General features: G+C 41.9%; 1 protein-coding gene across 1 annotated transcript; it reads right to left on the bottom strand.

Annotated features, from left to right (window-relative positions):
* Window positions 1-5,058: 5,058 nt before the first annotated feature.
* Sprr3 (small proline rich protein 3) lies at window positions 5,059-5,760 on the bottom strand. The gene is made up of 2 exons (XM_090339882.1): window positions 5,544-5,760; window positions 5,059-5,351 (listed from the first exon to the last, which is right to left on the bottom strand). The coding sequence occupies exons 1-2, from the start codon at window positions 5,758-5,760 to the stop codon at window positions 5,059-5,061; spliced, it is 510 nt and encodes a 169-aa protein (XP_090196008.1).
* Between the last annotated feature and the right edge of the window lie 7,972 nt (window positions 5,761-13,732).

A 13,732-nucleotide genomic window follows, 5' to 3' on the forward strand; every position in this document is an offset into this window, starting at 1 on the left:
TACTGCTATGTGGGCCACTCAGAATGCTGTGAAGTCTTAATGGGTTGCCCATGACAAAATGACAACAAGGGTTCAGCTTGTCCTTAAGTAACAAAGGAAGAGGGAATGAAAAAAGAATGCACTTGACATTGTTCAAAGGAAGAAAGGATGTCTCTTCTTTCCTTGAACAGAGCACTATTTGATTCTTCTTGACTCAACATTAGTCAGGTCCCTCTAAGTCTTCTTTCATTTGGGATTCTACCTTGGCCCCCATCTTGCCAGACCTGAGAGCCCAGTTTTGGAAAGAATTCTGGAGAGTTTAGAGAGAACCTCCCATGCTTGATATCTGATCACTTTGATCTGTCTTCATTATGAATCCTGTGGAGCTGGATTAACAAGAAACTCCCTACCCTTGCTATTTCCTCTTAGCTATTTTAATTTTATTGTAAAGGTGACATACACAGGGGTTACAGTTACATAAGTAAGGTAATCAGTACATTTATTTTCCAATTGTGTTACCCCCTCCCTCGTTTTTCTCTTGCTTTCCCTCCCTGGTAACTCCTCTCCCCCAAGTTGTAAAGTTTATTTCCAGTAGAGTGTTTAATGAGTTTCACTGTTGCCTTGGGACACCATTTCTATGATTCTACTTCCCTTCCCCAAATCAGAGAAGCTTATATAAAAGACAAATTGTACTGAAATAAAACACAGTGACATCCAGTTCTTCTCCTTGACTCCATATGAGCAGTGGTATTGGCTACATTTGAAGTTAACTTTGATTCTCTACTGAGGTCTCCTTCCCTCTGTTACAATAAAACTCTCCTCTTTCTTTCTTTCTTTCTTTCTTTCTTTCTTTCTTTCTTTCTTTCTTTCTTTCTTTCTTTCTTTTGGACAGTACTTAGCTAGGGGCTGGGTCAGATGACTTCGACTCCTCCATCAATCGTCCTGATTTATTTTCTGGACTGCACAACTTCTGCAGCTTCAATCTCAGGCTTCTCATTTGTTTGTTCTCTTCTGGAATTTCAACTTTCTTCCAAGTATGACAAGTACAACAGATTTGCTAACACCCACAAGCCAAACAGATTTTATTTACAGCACTAACATCTTTGTTTTGACCTTGCCAATCCAATGTCTACTTTATTCAGCTGCTGTCTGTCTGTCTGTCTATCTATCTATCATCTACCTATTTATCAATCTATCTTATCTATCTGTCTCTCTGTCTATTTATTCTGTCTGTCTAATCTATGTAATCGGCATCAGTTTGTTTTCCCTCCCTTCTCCTCACTGATCCTCCCTTTCCTTCCCTCCCTCCCTCCCTCCTTCCCTCCCTCTCTCCCTCTCCTTTTTCCCACCGTCTTTCTTCCTTCTTCCTTCCCCATTTAGATCTGGATTCAGGGTTTTGTGCTTGTTAGGGAGGTGCTGTACAGCTTGAGCCATACTTCCAGCCTTTATGCTATGGGTATTCTTGAGAAAGAATCTCAAATTTTTCCAGAGCCATCCTGGACCACCATCCTCCAGTTTTAATCTTTCCTGTCACAGGTAAACTGGCAGGAATATGCCACTATTCACAGCTTTTTCTGTTGCCATGGGTTCTCATGAACTTTGTGCCAAAGCTGGCGTAGAACTGGGGATATCCTGATCTCAGCCTTCTTATTAGCCAGAATCACAGTCATGAGCCACCACAGTAACTCTTATTTCTCAGTAACTCTTTAAGACTTCCAAGTTGCAGCCAGGTGCTGGGAGATCATGTCTGTAATCCTAGCTTCTCAGATCTAAGGACTGAGGTTTGAAGCCAGTCCAGGTAGCAATGTTCATGAAACATTTCTTTCCAATTACTCAACAAAAATCTGGAAGTGGAGCTATGTCTCAAGTGGTAGAACACTAACCTGGAGTAAAAAAAAATTACTCAGGAACAGTACTCAGGCCATGTGTTCAAGCCCCAGGACTGGCACAAAAAGAAAAAAAATCCTACTTGCTGAAATGAATCCTTTGACCATCTGAGTTGTATTCACCCATTCTTTTGCAAATTATTTTAATTTTTCTTAGAATTTCTAAGACCCATAAAAAGACATCTTCTACCTTCCTTCCTTCCTTCCTTCCTTCCTTCCTTCCTTCCTTCCTTCCTCCCTCCCTCCCTCCCTCCCTCTCTCCTTCTCTCTCTTTCTTTCTTTCTTTCTTTCTTTCTTTCTTTCTTTCTTTCTTTCTTTCTTTCTTTCTTTTTTTGCTAGTGCTGGGGCTTGAATTCAGTGCCTGAGCACTCTCTTTGGGCTTTTTCAAGGCTAGAGCTCTACCACTTGAGTCTTAGCACCACTTCCAGGTCTTCAAGCATGCTAGGCAAGCATACTACCAATAGGCCATGAGATAACTTCTTAGTTCTGAATTTCCTCATTTCTGTAGTTGCTTGGTTTTATCTTTCCAAGATACTTGCTTGGTGATCAGGGTCATGGAAAACCTCTTTGTTGTTCCAGCATAACCCTTCCCTCTGAGAGCAGCCCAAATGTAAAAGTTCAAGCTTTGTGTAACATTTTCTTTTTTCCTAGTCTGCTAATTCTCTCCAACTCCGCACCTTGTACCTGTTTTCAAACTCAGGGCTTTGAGCCAGCTGGCTTTCCCTTAACTAGCTAGAAAGATTGGAAGTATGTGAGCTGCCAGTATGAGAAGCTGCTGAAGTCTCCAGTTTTCCTAACAGAAAACTGGAAATTGGAAAGAGAAATAGGAAAGGCTATCTTAACCAAAATAGCAGGATCTCTACTGCTGAACCTTTTGTTCATTTGGTTAGGAATGTTCAGGATAGGAATGACATAGTTCAGCAACATCTTTGAGATAATTGTGTCTTTAAAAATAAATTTTAAAAATTCTCTAGTACTTCGGTTTGAATGCAGGGCCTCTTGTGTATTCCACTAGACTCTGTTACTTGAGCCATAGCTACAACCAGCTCTTTGCGGGTTATTTTACAGATGGAGTCTTAGTCAATTTTTCTGTCCTGGCTGGTTTTTTTGCCATAGTCTTCTGGATCTCAGTAGTCTGAGCAACTAGGATTAAAGGGTCTATGCCACATTTTTTTTCATTTTAAAAATGAAATAATTTATATAATGTGGGAAAACATTAGAACATTTGAACATTATGTTCAAAAAATGAACATAATCATAAAACCACATTATATTTTGCCACATTTAGTGATAAGACTTTTTCTTTCAGTAAATCTACATATGCATTTTCGTTAACATGGTACTTTTTTGTTGTTCTTGTTTTTTATTAATATGACCTCAACATTTTCCAATATGACTAATTATTCTTCCACATTCTTTTAAATAGATATACAGCCTTCCATCACTCTTTGTTGTTGTTATTAATTAATCAATTTATTTATTTGGTCCTAGGGTTTGAACTCAGGGTCTGGGTTGGGTGTCATCCCTGAGCCTTTTTTTTTTTTTTTGCTCTAGGCTAGTGTTCTGCCACTTGAGCCATAGCTCTACTTCTAGTGTTCTGGGGGTTGATTGGAAACATGAGTCTCATGACTTCCTTGCCTGGTCTGGTGATGAACCATGATCCTAAGATCTCACCCTGCTGCATAGCCAGCATTACAAAGATGATCCATAGGTGTCCAGATACTTTTTTTAAAAAAACGTAAGATAGGTGGTGCCCATATAATGCAACACACTCCAGAGATCTCTGGTAAGAACTCAGGCCTATTTGGCAACCACGGGCAGGGACTGCCCAAAAAGGGGATGAGTAATTGCCAAAGTGGCAGGAGAGAATGAAGTTCTGTATTCTGTTAGGTGCTTACATGTTGAGGCGACTTATTACTGCCGACTTCAATGATGGAATTATTTAGAGATGACTCTAGGACTGATCAATGAAGGACCCTGATTCAGGGTAGGAATGCAGTCTCTGCAATACACAGCTATCCTGAATATAAGGTTCTTCATAATTCTCTTTTATCTCTGATATTTTGAAGTTGAATGACTGACCCATCAGCAAATTCAAGGCTGATTATTTGCCCATGTTAGATTAGATTAAATATCCTTCCCCCTGATAATCAATGCTAAAACGCACTCCTGTTTTTAATCACTTGTTAGATAGATTTCTCAGGGTTATTTGGGGGTGGGGGGAGAAACTATCTGGGAGGGTATGTATGTGGGCAATTGCATGCCTTTTGTGTGAGAAGAATGTATCACAACTCCTAGCAAATAGATCCTCTAAGGATGAACATTTTCTTTCAGGCCTCTATATACGCAGAAGCTACCCAGCATAAGCTGGCACAGTGCATCCTAATGAAGATGGGGCTATGTGGCTGATTATACAAGTGTGGCTATTTAAAAAGAAAAGACGTCCTTTCCTGAATGTTTGTGGGTCTGTATGAGCTCAGATTATCTGGAATGTGAACTGAATGAAAGACAACAGACGGTCATGCTGAAATCTGTGCAAGTTCTGTAAACTTTTCATAAGATATCCAGGACCTTGTGGGAAGACAATGAGGATTGGAGTTTCACTGAAGCCGAAGCCATGAAATGCAGTGGACTCAGTCCAAGGCAAGAGAGGAGTCTTGTTCTAGCTATTGCTGCCCAAACAGACAGACTTAGGATAGCATTACACAATCGGCATAGTTCCTCATTGCCTTCTGCATGGGTCCCCAAAACCTCATAGAAGTATGCAGTGACACACAAAGCAGATAATATCGATACCAGACATGGTCATCTTTCGGTCTACACACCTTAGCTTACCATGGGAGACCTGCAAAAAGGGGAAAGACACAGCCAATGATGAACAGAGCCAAGAGTGGAATGAATGGTCATTTAATGGGGCACAGCAGAGAATAAAGCATTCACATCTCATTTTAAATCCCTCTTTAAAGGAGCTCCAAGCAACTGAAGCACAGTGGAGGCACAAAGGTTTTCTGCTAAAATCAGATGCTTGAAGGACTGACTCCACTGTGTAAAAGGAAGGTCTCAAAGCACAAAATTTAAGATACAAATGGATAGAAACTGTGATTAAAATGACATCAGAAAAATCAGGCATAGAAACAAATGGGGAGGTTGTGTTCATCTGCTGGTGGTTGCATCTTCAAGAGGGTAAACAGCATTACTTCTGCTTTGTCTTCAGTTGAGCTGGGCTTGGAGTGACTAGTGAGGGACAGGACTGAGGAACCTTGGATTGGTTTGGCTCTGGTGCTTTGTTGTAGCCTGGCTCAGGAACCTTTGCATAGCCTGGCTCAGGGACTGTGGTGCAGCCTGCCACAGGGATGCTGGTATTGCATGGCCCAGTAACTGTGGCATAGCCAGGCACAGGGACACTGGTATTGCATGGCCCAGTAACTGTGGTATGGCCAGGCTCAGGAACCTTTGAATAGCCTGGCACAGGGACTGTGGTGCAGCCTGCCACAGGGACACTGGTATTGCATGGCCCAGTAACTGTGGCATAGCCAGGCTCAGGGACACCGGTATTGCATGGCCCAGTAACTGTGGCATAGCCAGCCTCAGGGACACCGGTATTGCATGGCCCAGTAACTGTGGCATAGCCTGCCTCAGGGACACTGGTATTGCAGGGCCCGGAGACCACAGTGCTGCCTGGTTCAGGGACTACGCTGTATCCCTTCTCAGGGATCTTGCTACAGCCTGGCTCAGGAACTTTGATGTTCCCAGGTTGTGGAACATTTGGGTGGCATGGTTCCGTGGAGATGGAAGCAAAGGGTCCTTTTGGCAGAGGCTGCGAGGGCTGTTTCCTCTGCTGGTCTTGAGGCTGAGGGGGTGGAACAAGGGGCTGCTTCTGCTGGTAGGAGCTCATGCTTCAGAGGACGCAGAACCTGGGCACAGAAAAGCTGAGTGAGTGGATTCGAGGACCAAGTAAAATGGTCCTTTTAGCAGTCCAAGTGTCTCATTGCCTGTCCCTTGAGAAGTGTAAGGCCCTCTGCCCCTTCTTTCTGTTTCTCTGAATTCAGACCACAGGATGCTTCCCTGGTTCCCACACAATCTCAAAGTAAAAGATAAAGGTGATTGGTTGAGCTCCACGTGGGTGGTGCACTTTTCTCTGCTTCTTTCTGCTGAATGCCTTGAGATAAAACCCTGCACACAGCCTAAGATCTCAACACAAACAATTCATTACAAGAGCAGTCTCCTAGGTCTGCTGTGGGGCCCCAAGTTTTCAATCACCCCACAGATGATAGGGCAACAGGTGTGGAGTCTCCCCACTCATGCATCCCATAGAGAGCTTTAGGTCTCATAGGAAAAGTGGAAATGATTCCATCTCTGTGTTTCTGCTCATGCTATTTTCTGCCACGTGCTTTCTAGAAGGCTTCCTTGTATATCTCTGCAGTCCCCACATGCTCACCCCAGTGCCTCTGTCAGATTCCACATCACCTCCCTTTTGTTGTCCGAATAGATTACCTGTGTCTCCTTCTATTCCTTTCCCTACTGTATTCTTAGCAAATTCCACCCTTATATATTTTCTAGGCAGTCACACATTCACAGTAAAGAAAACCTTACTTTTTCGGGGTTCACATTTCTAATGTCACATTTTCTATGTCCTCACCTCTCAATAAATTCCACAGAAGGAATCAGAAAGTCACTAGAAATTTCCTGTGATAAAGACTACCCTTCTATTTATTCAACAGATCATTATTTCCCTTTCTTCTTTGTCCTCAAAGCCTATGCCTCTCATCTGAGTAAGGTCTCAAAAATTTACAGAGCCCACCCAAATGGAAATTGTCAGTGCATGGAAGAGAAGTCTCCATCAATACAAAGTAGTGAAGGGAGAATACTAAGAAGTTCCATGTATGGAGACTTACCTGGCTGCAGGGAAGTTTGAACTCTTTCTCCTCTCTGCTCTGGTGTAGAGTCTCTGACAGGCTGGCATTTTATATATAAAATTAGTCCTACCTTAAGGAAGTTGAATTTTCTTTCTGACAGCTCTGTCTCATGAAAGTCTATGGCTTCACATTTTTTGATGCTTGCTGTATGACAATGTGTCACTTAGTTCTGTCATCAGTGTCCACCCTTTTGGGTGGCAGAAGGAAACATAGAAGGCCATGGATTAAGACAGGAGGAAGTTCTTCAATTTCTGGGACCAGAAAGTCGTGTTGATTGGTTAAAACTCTAATCTTATTTAGCTCAGATTAGTTCTGTTGGATCACTTCTTATTTGAGATGAATATAGGGATACCAACAGACATTTCTGATTTTTTCTGGAGGCTCTGGGAGATGGGGAGGTGCTACAGAATGAGTGAGTCATATAATTTTCATTTGCTCAGTGGGTCAATACTTGGGAGATAAAATGAATGAGAAAAGGCTACTTTTGGAAATAAATAGTCTTCATTTTGGAGGAATCCTTCCTTTTTTCCTTTTCCTTCCTCTTTATTTTTTTAAATAGCTTTAGCAAGAAGTTGTTTTAATATACCAGGGTTAAACAGGGAGAAATAGAAATAGAAAGAAGCATGTTCTGTTTCCCATACAGAAAATGAGAGTTAAGGACTCCGAGTTTTGAGAGATTTTTACATGTGTGGGTTCTAGATACAAGACTTTTGTAAGGGCCATGCAGGAACATGCATGCTTGTAATACCAGCTATTTAGGAGGCAGAAGGAGTAAGATCATCCATCTGAGGCCACAGGGCAGGGTGGGGGGTTGTGAGAGAAGGATGAACTACTGAGACTCTCATTTCAGAGATAAAATACAAACATACAAACAAAGGGCTGGAAGAGTGACTCATGTGATAGAACACTTAAAGATTCTTGCTAGATATAGACTATTTGCTAACATTTTCTCAGGATTTCCTTCTTTTTTTTTAACATGGTATTTCAGAGAACAAAAGCTTATTTAGTTAGTTATTTTGCCAGTCCTGGGGCTTGAACTCAGAGCCTGGCACTGTCTCTGAGTTCTCAAGGCTAGAACTCTACCACTTGAGCCTCAGCACCACTTCAGGCCTTTTCTGAGTAGTTGATTAGAAATAAGCCTTTAGGAAACCCAAATGTCTTCAGAATTCAGATGTGTGGATAATGCTTCCCTTCTTCCTGGTTCTTACTGCTGTATGATTCCCATAAACCTGTTAGCCCAGAATCAACCCCCATTGTTAGCTTCTTATACCATTTCCCCGATGACAGCAGCTGTTCTTCATCCTCAGTATCACTAGGATAGAACACTCAGTCAATGGAAAGCCTATTCTTTTCTATGTGGGTATACGAAGAAATGCAAGAAGATTGGCAGGAAGGAATGAAGGAAGGAAGGAGAGAGAGAGAGAGAGAGAGAGAGAGAGAGAGAGAGAGAGAGAGAGAGAGAGAGAGAGAGAGAGAGAGAAAGAAATAAAAGAGTGAGGAATGAGGAGGCAGATGGAAGAGAAATTAAGAAGAGAAAGAATAAATTTTAGAGCGATGCCAAGAGTTCTTTTTGAAAACCAGAAGGATGCTTTTGCAAATAACTCAATGTCACTCATGATACAAGCTGAGAAGAGTAAGGATTCATCAAGGAGTAGGTACTTCCACCCATTTCCTTTCTTCTCTATGAGTGTCTCAACAGCCACCTCCCTTCACCTGCCTCCAGAGAGCTACCATGGCCACCATCACACCCAGATGTGCTAGCTATTTCCTATTACCTCACCTTTAAGCTTCAATCTAGGTACTTGGATTTCTTTTCCTAAACCACCTCTGGTCAGATGTTGCTCTCATGCCAGCGTTCCTGTTCCCAAAGGAAAGTTCTATCCTCCATCATACTTCATTGTACTGAGAGTTTTCCTGAACTTTTCCTTTTCATTGTTTTTTATGCTGGTCTTGGGGCTTGAACTGTGGGGTCCAGCGCTGAGCTCCTTTTTGCTCAAGGCAAGTGCTTTAACATTTGAGGCACAGTGCCTCTTCTTGGAGGTAAGGGTCTGATGGGCTTTCCTGCCTGGGCTGCCGTTAGCCTCCTGAGTAGCTAGGATTACAGACGAGAGCCACAGGAACTTTTTTTGTGGGGAGTGTCTTGAATGTCATATCTGTTCATTTGGTGAAGCACGCACAATAGTTGAAAGCTATTCTGTACTTCTGAACGCTTCTTCACGGATGGTGCTGAGTGTGCCAAAGGATCTGGCCTCAGTTTCAGGGAGAGTAAATCCAGTGTCATCTGAGAGTGTACCCCAGGTCCTAGGTACATTGAGTTTTTCTACTAGGTTTTCTTCTCTTTTCAACTAGCAACAGGCTAGCTGCTTTGGGCTAATTTTATTATTCAAGGATTCACCATATCTTTTAGACCTTGTTTGTTTATTTATTGGTTTGTTTTTGTTTTTGCTTGTCTTGGCTCTCTGGACCACTCCCATATGTTGCCTGGGACTTGACTTTTCTTTTCCTGGCCCAGGTTCTCTGATGCCACAGTGTGAGTTGTGTGTGGGAATCTGTAATGCATATATACATGTGAAAACTAAGCCTTGAACTCTGCCTCATCTATGCCCAGTGAGCTGACAGCCATACACTGTCAGTGGAGGGCATGAGAAGAAAGACAATGCTTACCTCTCTTGTTCCCAATCATCATCGTCTAGGGCACAACTTTTCAGTTCTCTCAGAAGAGAGAGCTTTGTAACAAATAACTTTTCCTTTTGTTTAACTTAATCACTCCCCCTTCTCTTTCCTATGATTATGTTCTCAAAGAAACTAGCTGCACAAAAGACTTTGTCTTCAGATCTGAAGGGAATCTAGAGCACGTCATGAAATGCCTGCTCCATGAGAGGTACAGAAAAAGAAATGCAATTGTGCAATGATAGACATTGGTGCTCAATTCAAAGTCAGAGGATCAGTTCGAGAAATTTGAAATTGCTGTTAGGTCTGTCTTCAAAGATTCTGGAACAGGGATAGCTGCCAGAGCATCCTCTAGTCACACGTGATCCTTTCTATGTAAATATAGAGATTTAGGGATCTGAAGAGCAGGAACTATCAGGCTTAACCAGAGGCTTTCCTGTGCTGAGTGTGTGATGCCAATGGAGATTATATCAGCTACTTGGATGCTTCTTGCACTGCTTGCTCTATAGGTTCTTAGAAATCAGATACAAAAGAAATGATTTTCTGCATCTTCCCTATCCGGAGTACAGTTTGGCAACACCAGCTTGGTTCTTGTGAAAGTCTGAGAAAGTTTATTTCTCTTTACTCACTTATATTAAACCGTCAGTGTTCTTATTAACATAATAGAAATGGAAACTGTTTCTTACCATCTCGACGTCGTGGGATCCCTGATAGGGTCTCAAGAATCCCTGAGGATTTGAAGACCACACCTGGAAAACTTCTTACTTAATGGAAGAACTTCAACGTGCATAGATCAGAAAAATCAAGGCCGCTATTTTTAGGGGCTCAGAAATATTGGCCCTGGAGACAAGGTACTATATAGTCTTGAGACAAAGAGAAACCACTTCACAAATTAAAATCTCCCAAGTTACTATCTCAATAAAAGTGTCTTGCCAAGACTTTTGTACTCTAAAGAAGGAATATGTGGGAAAAGATTATGTAACTGTTGAGGATTTGAGAAATAAAATCAAATGACAAAATAAAGGTTTTCTTCAGCTTATCAAATTTGAATGATCTATTCTTATATATATTAAGAATTGGTAATTTATCACTTTTAAAAGGCAGAAATATGGTATTTACAGAGGGGCACATATCTGTAGCTAGGCAAAACAGGCTCAAGAAAGCAAAAAGGATCACAAAAGCCACAAACCAATGGGTACAAAAACAACAACAATAAAAACAACCAGAATGCTCCTAGGAGGGATAGCCAGAAACAGAGAAGTGGGGTCCACTGGTCCATTTCCCACTTAACACAAAGCAGTCTGCAATTCCTGAAAGGATCACAGTTTTCTTGCTACAAAGGCCCAACTTGGGAGCTGCCCACCTTATCCAGCAGCTCCAGGGGAATTCCTTCAGTGAACAGATCTTATCTAAACCGGATGCTGTCTTGTTTCCTGCCGCACACAAGAAGGCTCATTGCCTTATTAGGAAAAGGATTATGAGGAGCCAGTAAACCAAGAAGGACTCTTGTGAAGAAAGATGGCTAGATGTGTCTTCTACTGGCAGAGCACAGCAGCCATGTGGTGAACTGTACTTCTAACCCTGCGTGTTGAGGCTTCTTACCAGTGTGACACCTCAGGCAAATGCAGCCCCTGCCCTCTACTGTCAGTTTACCAAATAGCACTCTGCTTACTGCTTGGGGAAGGAGCCTGGAGCAGGGAAGGAGCTCAGAGAGCACTCCTCCTGGCTAGGTGTCTTATCATCTTGAGATGGAAGTGTCTTTCTTTTTGAATGTTATTGGGGAAGCGTTCCACAAAAAAAAAAAAATAGAATTGCAGTGGGGAAGTTATATAGCACAACTATTTTTTTTCCCCCCTTGGCAGTCCTGGGCTTGAGCTCAGGGCCTGAGCATTGTCCTTGTACTTGCTCAAGGTCAGAGCTCTACCACTTCCAGCACCAAGTCCAGATTTTTTCTATGTACGTGGTACCAAGGAATCGAACCTGGGTCTTTGTGCATGCTAGGCAAGCACTCTACCACTAGGCCAAACTCCTGGCCAACTATTTTTTTTTTTAAAGCAAGTTTAAGACACCACTCCTGACCCCCTTTCATTTGGATTACTATCCTGAAAATTGTGGCAAGATATGAGGAAGGTTCTGGATAAGTAATTTTTTTCCTCTAGTTCATCAGCATCATTGATCTTCTTTAATCCCTTAGAGCATTATGTATAAATGCTATTTCAATTTCTGGAATAGCTGATGGTTAAAATGCAGAAATATTCAAAAGGCAAAATATATAACACTTATTTAGCCCAACAGTTGAACATATCTACTCTCTGGCTGTATTTACATGTTATATACCACAATATCTTATGTGGGCTTGATATTATCTTAACATTTTTCCATATGCATAAATATTCTCATATAATAATGGTATACTCTAGGATTCAGATGCAAAAGAACTCAATCAATATTCTCTATTGAGAATATATATTATTTTTCCTCATCCTTTATTTTAATATTAGATATAAAATTGAAAGTCTCACCTAAACAAATACATATTTGTATATAAAAATGGATATTTCCTGGTGGAGTATAAAATATTGAAGAATTAGGCCTCATTTTGCTCAACTCAGAAGGTAGTCTTGTAACCTTATAACCCTATTGACCCTATCCCACTAGAAGGTTTCCCAATCAGGACTCACCAATTTATAGTGAAGATGACTCCTAGAGATTTAGTTACTTTTTCCACAATAAGAAGTTGCCTTACCATGTTTGTTGGTTTTTTTGTTTTTGTTTTGCCTTTTTGTGCAGTGTAGGACTTGAACTCCAGCCCTGGACACAATTCCTGAGCCTTTTCACTCAAGGCTAGCATTCTACCACTTTTGAGTCACATGCCACTTCCAGTTTTCTTATAGTTAATTGGAGATAAGAGTCTCATGGATGTCCCTTTGTGGGCTGGCTTCCAGCTGTGATCCTCAGATCTCAGCCTCCTGAGTAGTTAGGATTACAGATATGAGCTACCAGCAACCCCCCCACCTTCCCCAAACCCGGCCTTACCATGAGAATACCTTACTGACCATGTGATGTCATGTTCTTCTACTGAAAACTGCTCATCAACTTGCAAAAGACTATTGATTATTATTATTTTTTGGTATCTCTGACCTCTTTCCAAACTTACTTGGCGTAGTTGTGCATCACACAGGCACCTTACACTCCTTCGGTACCAGGAAGTGTCGTCTTGTTTAAGAGGATCATTCCCATCTGATCACTGCAGCACCTTTGAAAATCTACCCCTCCTCTGCTCCGGCTGAAATTCTGCTCTGGAAGGAAGTTTCCAGGTCTTCTAGATCTGACCAGCCAAGTCTCTAAAGCCTGCTAATCACCAGGAAAAGCAAGAAGACAGAGAAAGCCAGATGCAGAAAGTCTACGGATCTGGGCTCTGGGAACAATTCAGAACTACAACTAATGAGCATCCTTAGGTGTTTGTCTTCCCCTTCTGGACATCCTTTGGTCCCCTTCTACTGAAAATAAACAGGTTGGATCAGGTGATTTTTCCCCCATCTTCTTTACTCTGATATTTTACATTATAATGACCTGCGTTTCCTCAGTGTTCTGTTTGTAATGGCAAATAACTGAAAGAACTCACCTTCCCCTCAACAATCATATCTTAGAACTGTCTTGCTGCCCACCCCACTGAATCATCTGCCCTCCCGACCCCTGAACAAACATACCCTGCAGTTGTAGAGAAGAGAGCCTGAGACAATGGCCTAGTCTGATGCTGTTACCCCTGGTGAACACAGATAGTGTGGAAGCCTGGAAACTCCTCAGTCAAAACAAGACTGCTCTCCCAGTCCACCTCCATCTCACCCCACTTCCACCTGTCCTGCCTGCCCTCACCCTTTCTGCCTAATATTCAAGGGGATCTTCCTTGTACAGTCCCTTTAGCCAAGCTGAGAGAGTCTTGGTTGCCCTTCTCAGGTTTTCAGCTCAAATAAACCCATTGGTCTGTTGAGTTCACCTTTCTGCTCTTTTTCTTTTCTTACACTTTGTCTTACCTGTTTTAACATCCTTCAAAGACTAATAGTTTCTTTTCATTTTTAATTTGATGCATTTATTTCTATGCCTTACATAGAAAAGTATCGTTTGTAGGAGAGGTGAGAGGGAGAGAGAACGGTGGGGAGGGAAGGGGGGAGAGAATGCACTTGTATGTTTATATGTAAGGAAGGTGCGCAGATCAGCTGCCTTAGAGAGCTTCTGGAGCAGGCATGTGGATTCTATTCTCCTTCTGGCCAGTATCAGGTG

This window comes from Megascapheus bottae, chromosome 10, assembly GCF_031878675.1.
Source record: "Megascapheus bottae isolate mThoBot1 chromosome 10, mThoBot2.hap1, whole genome shotgun sequence".
In the NCBI taxonomy this organism is placed as follows: Eukaryota; Metazoa; Chordata; class Mammalia; order Rodentia; family Geomyidae; genus Megascapheus; species Megascapheus bottae.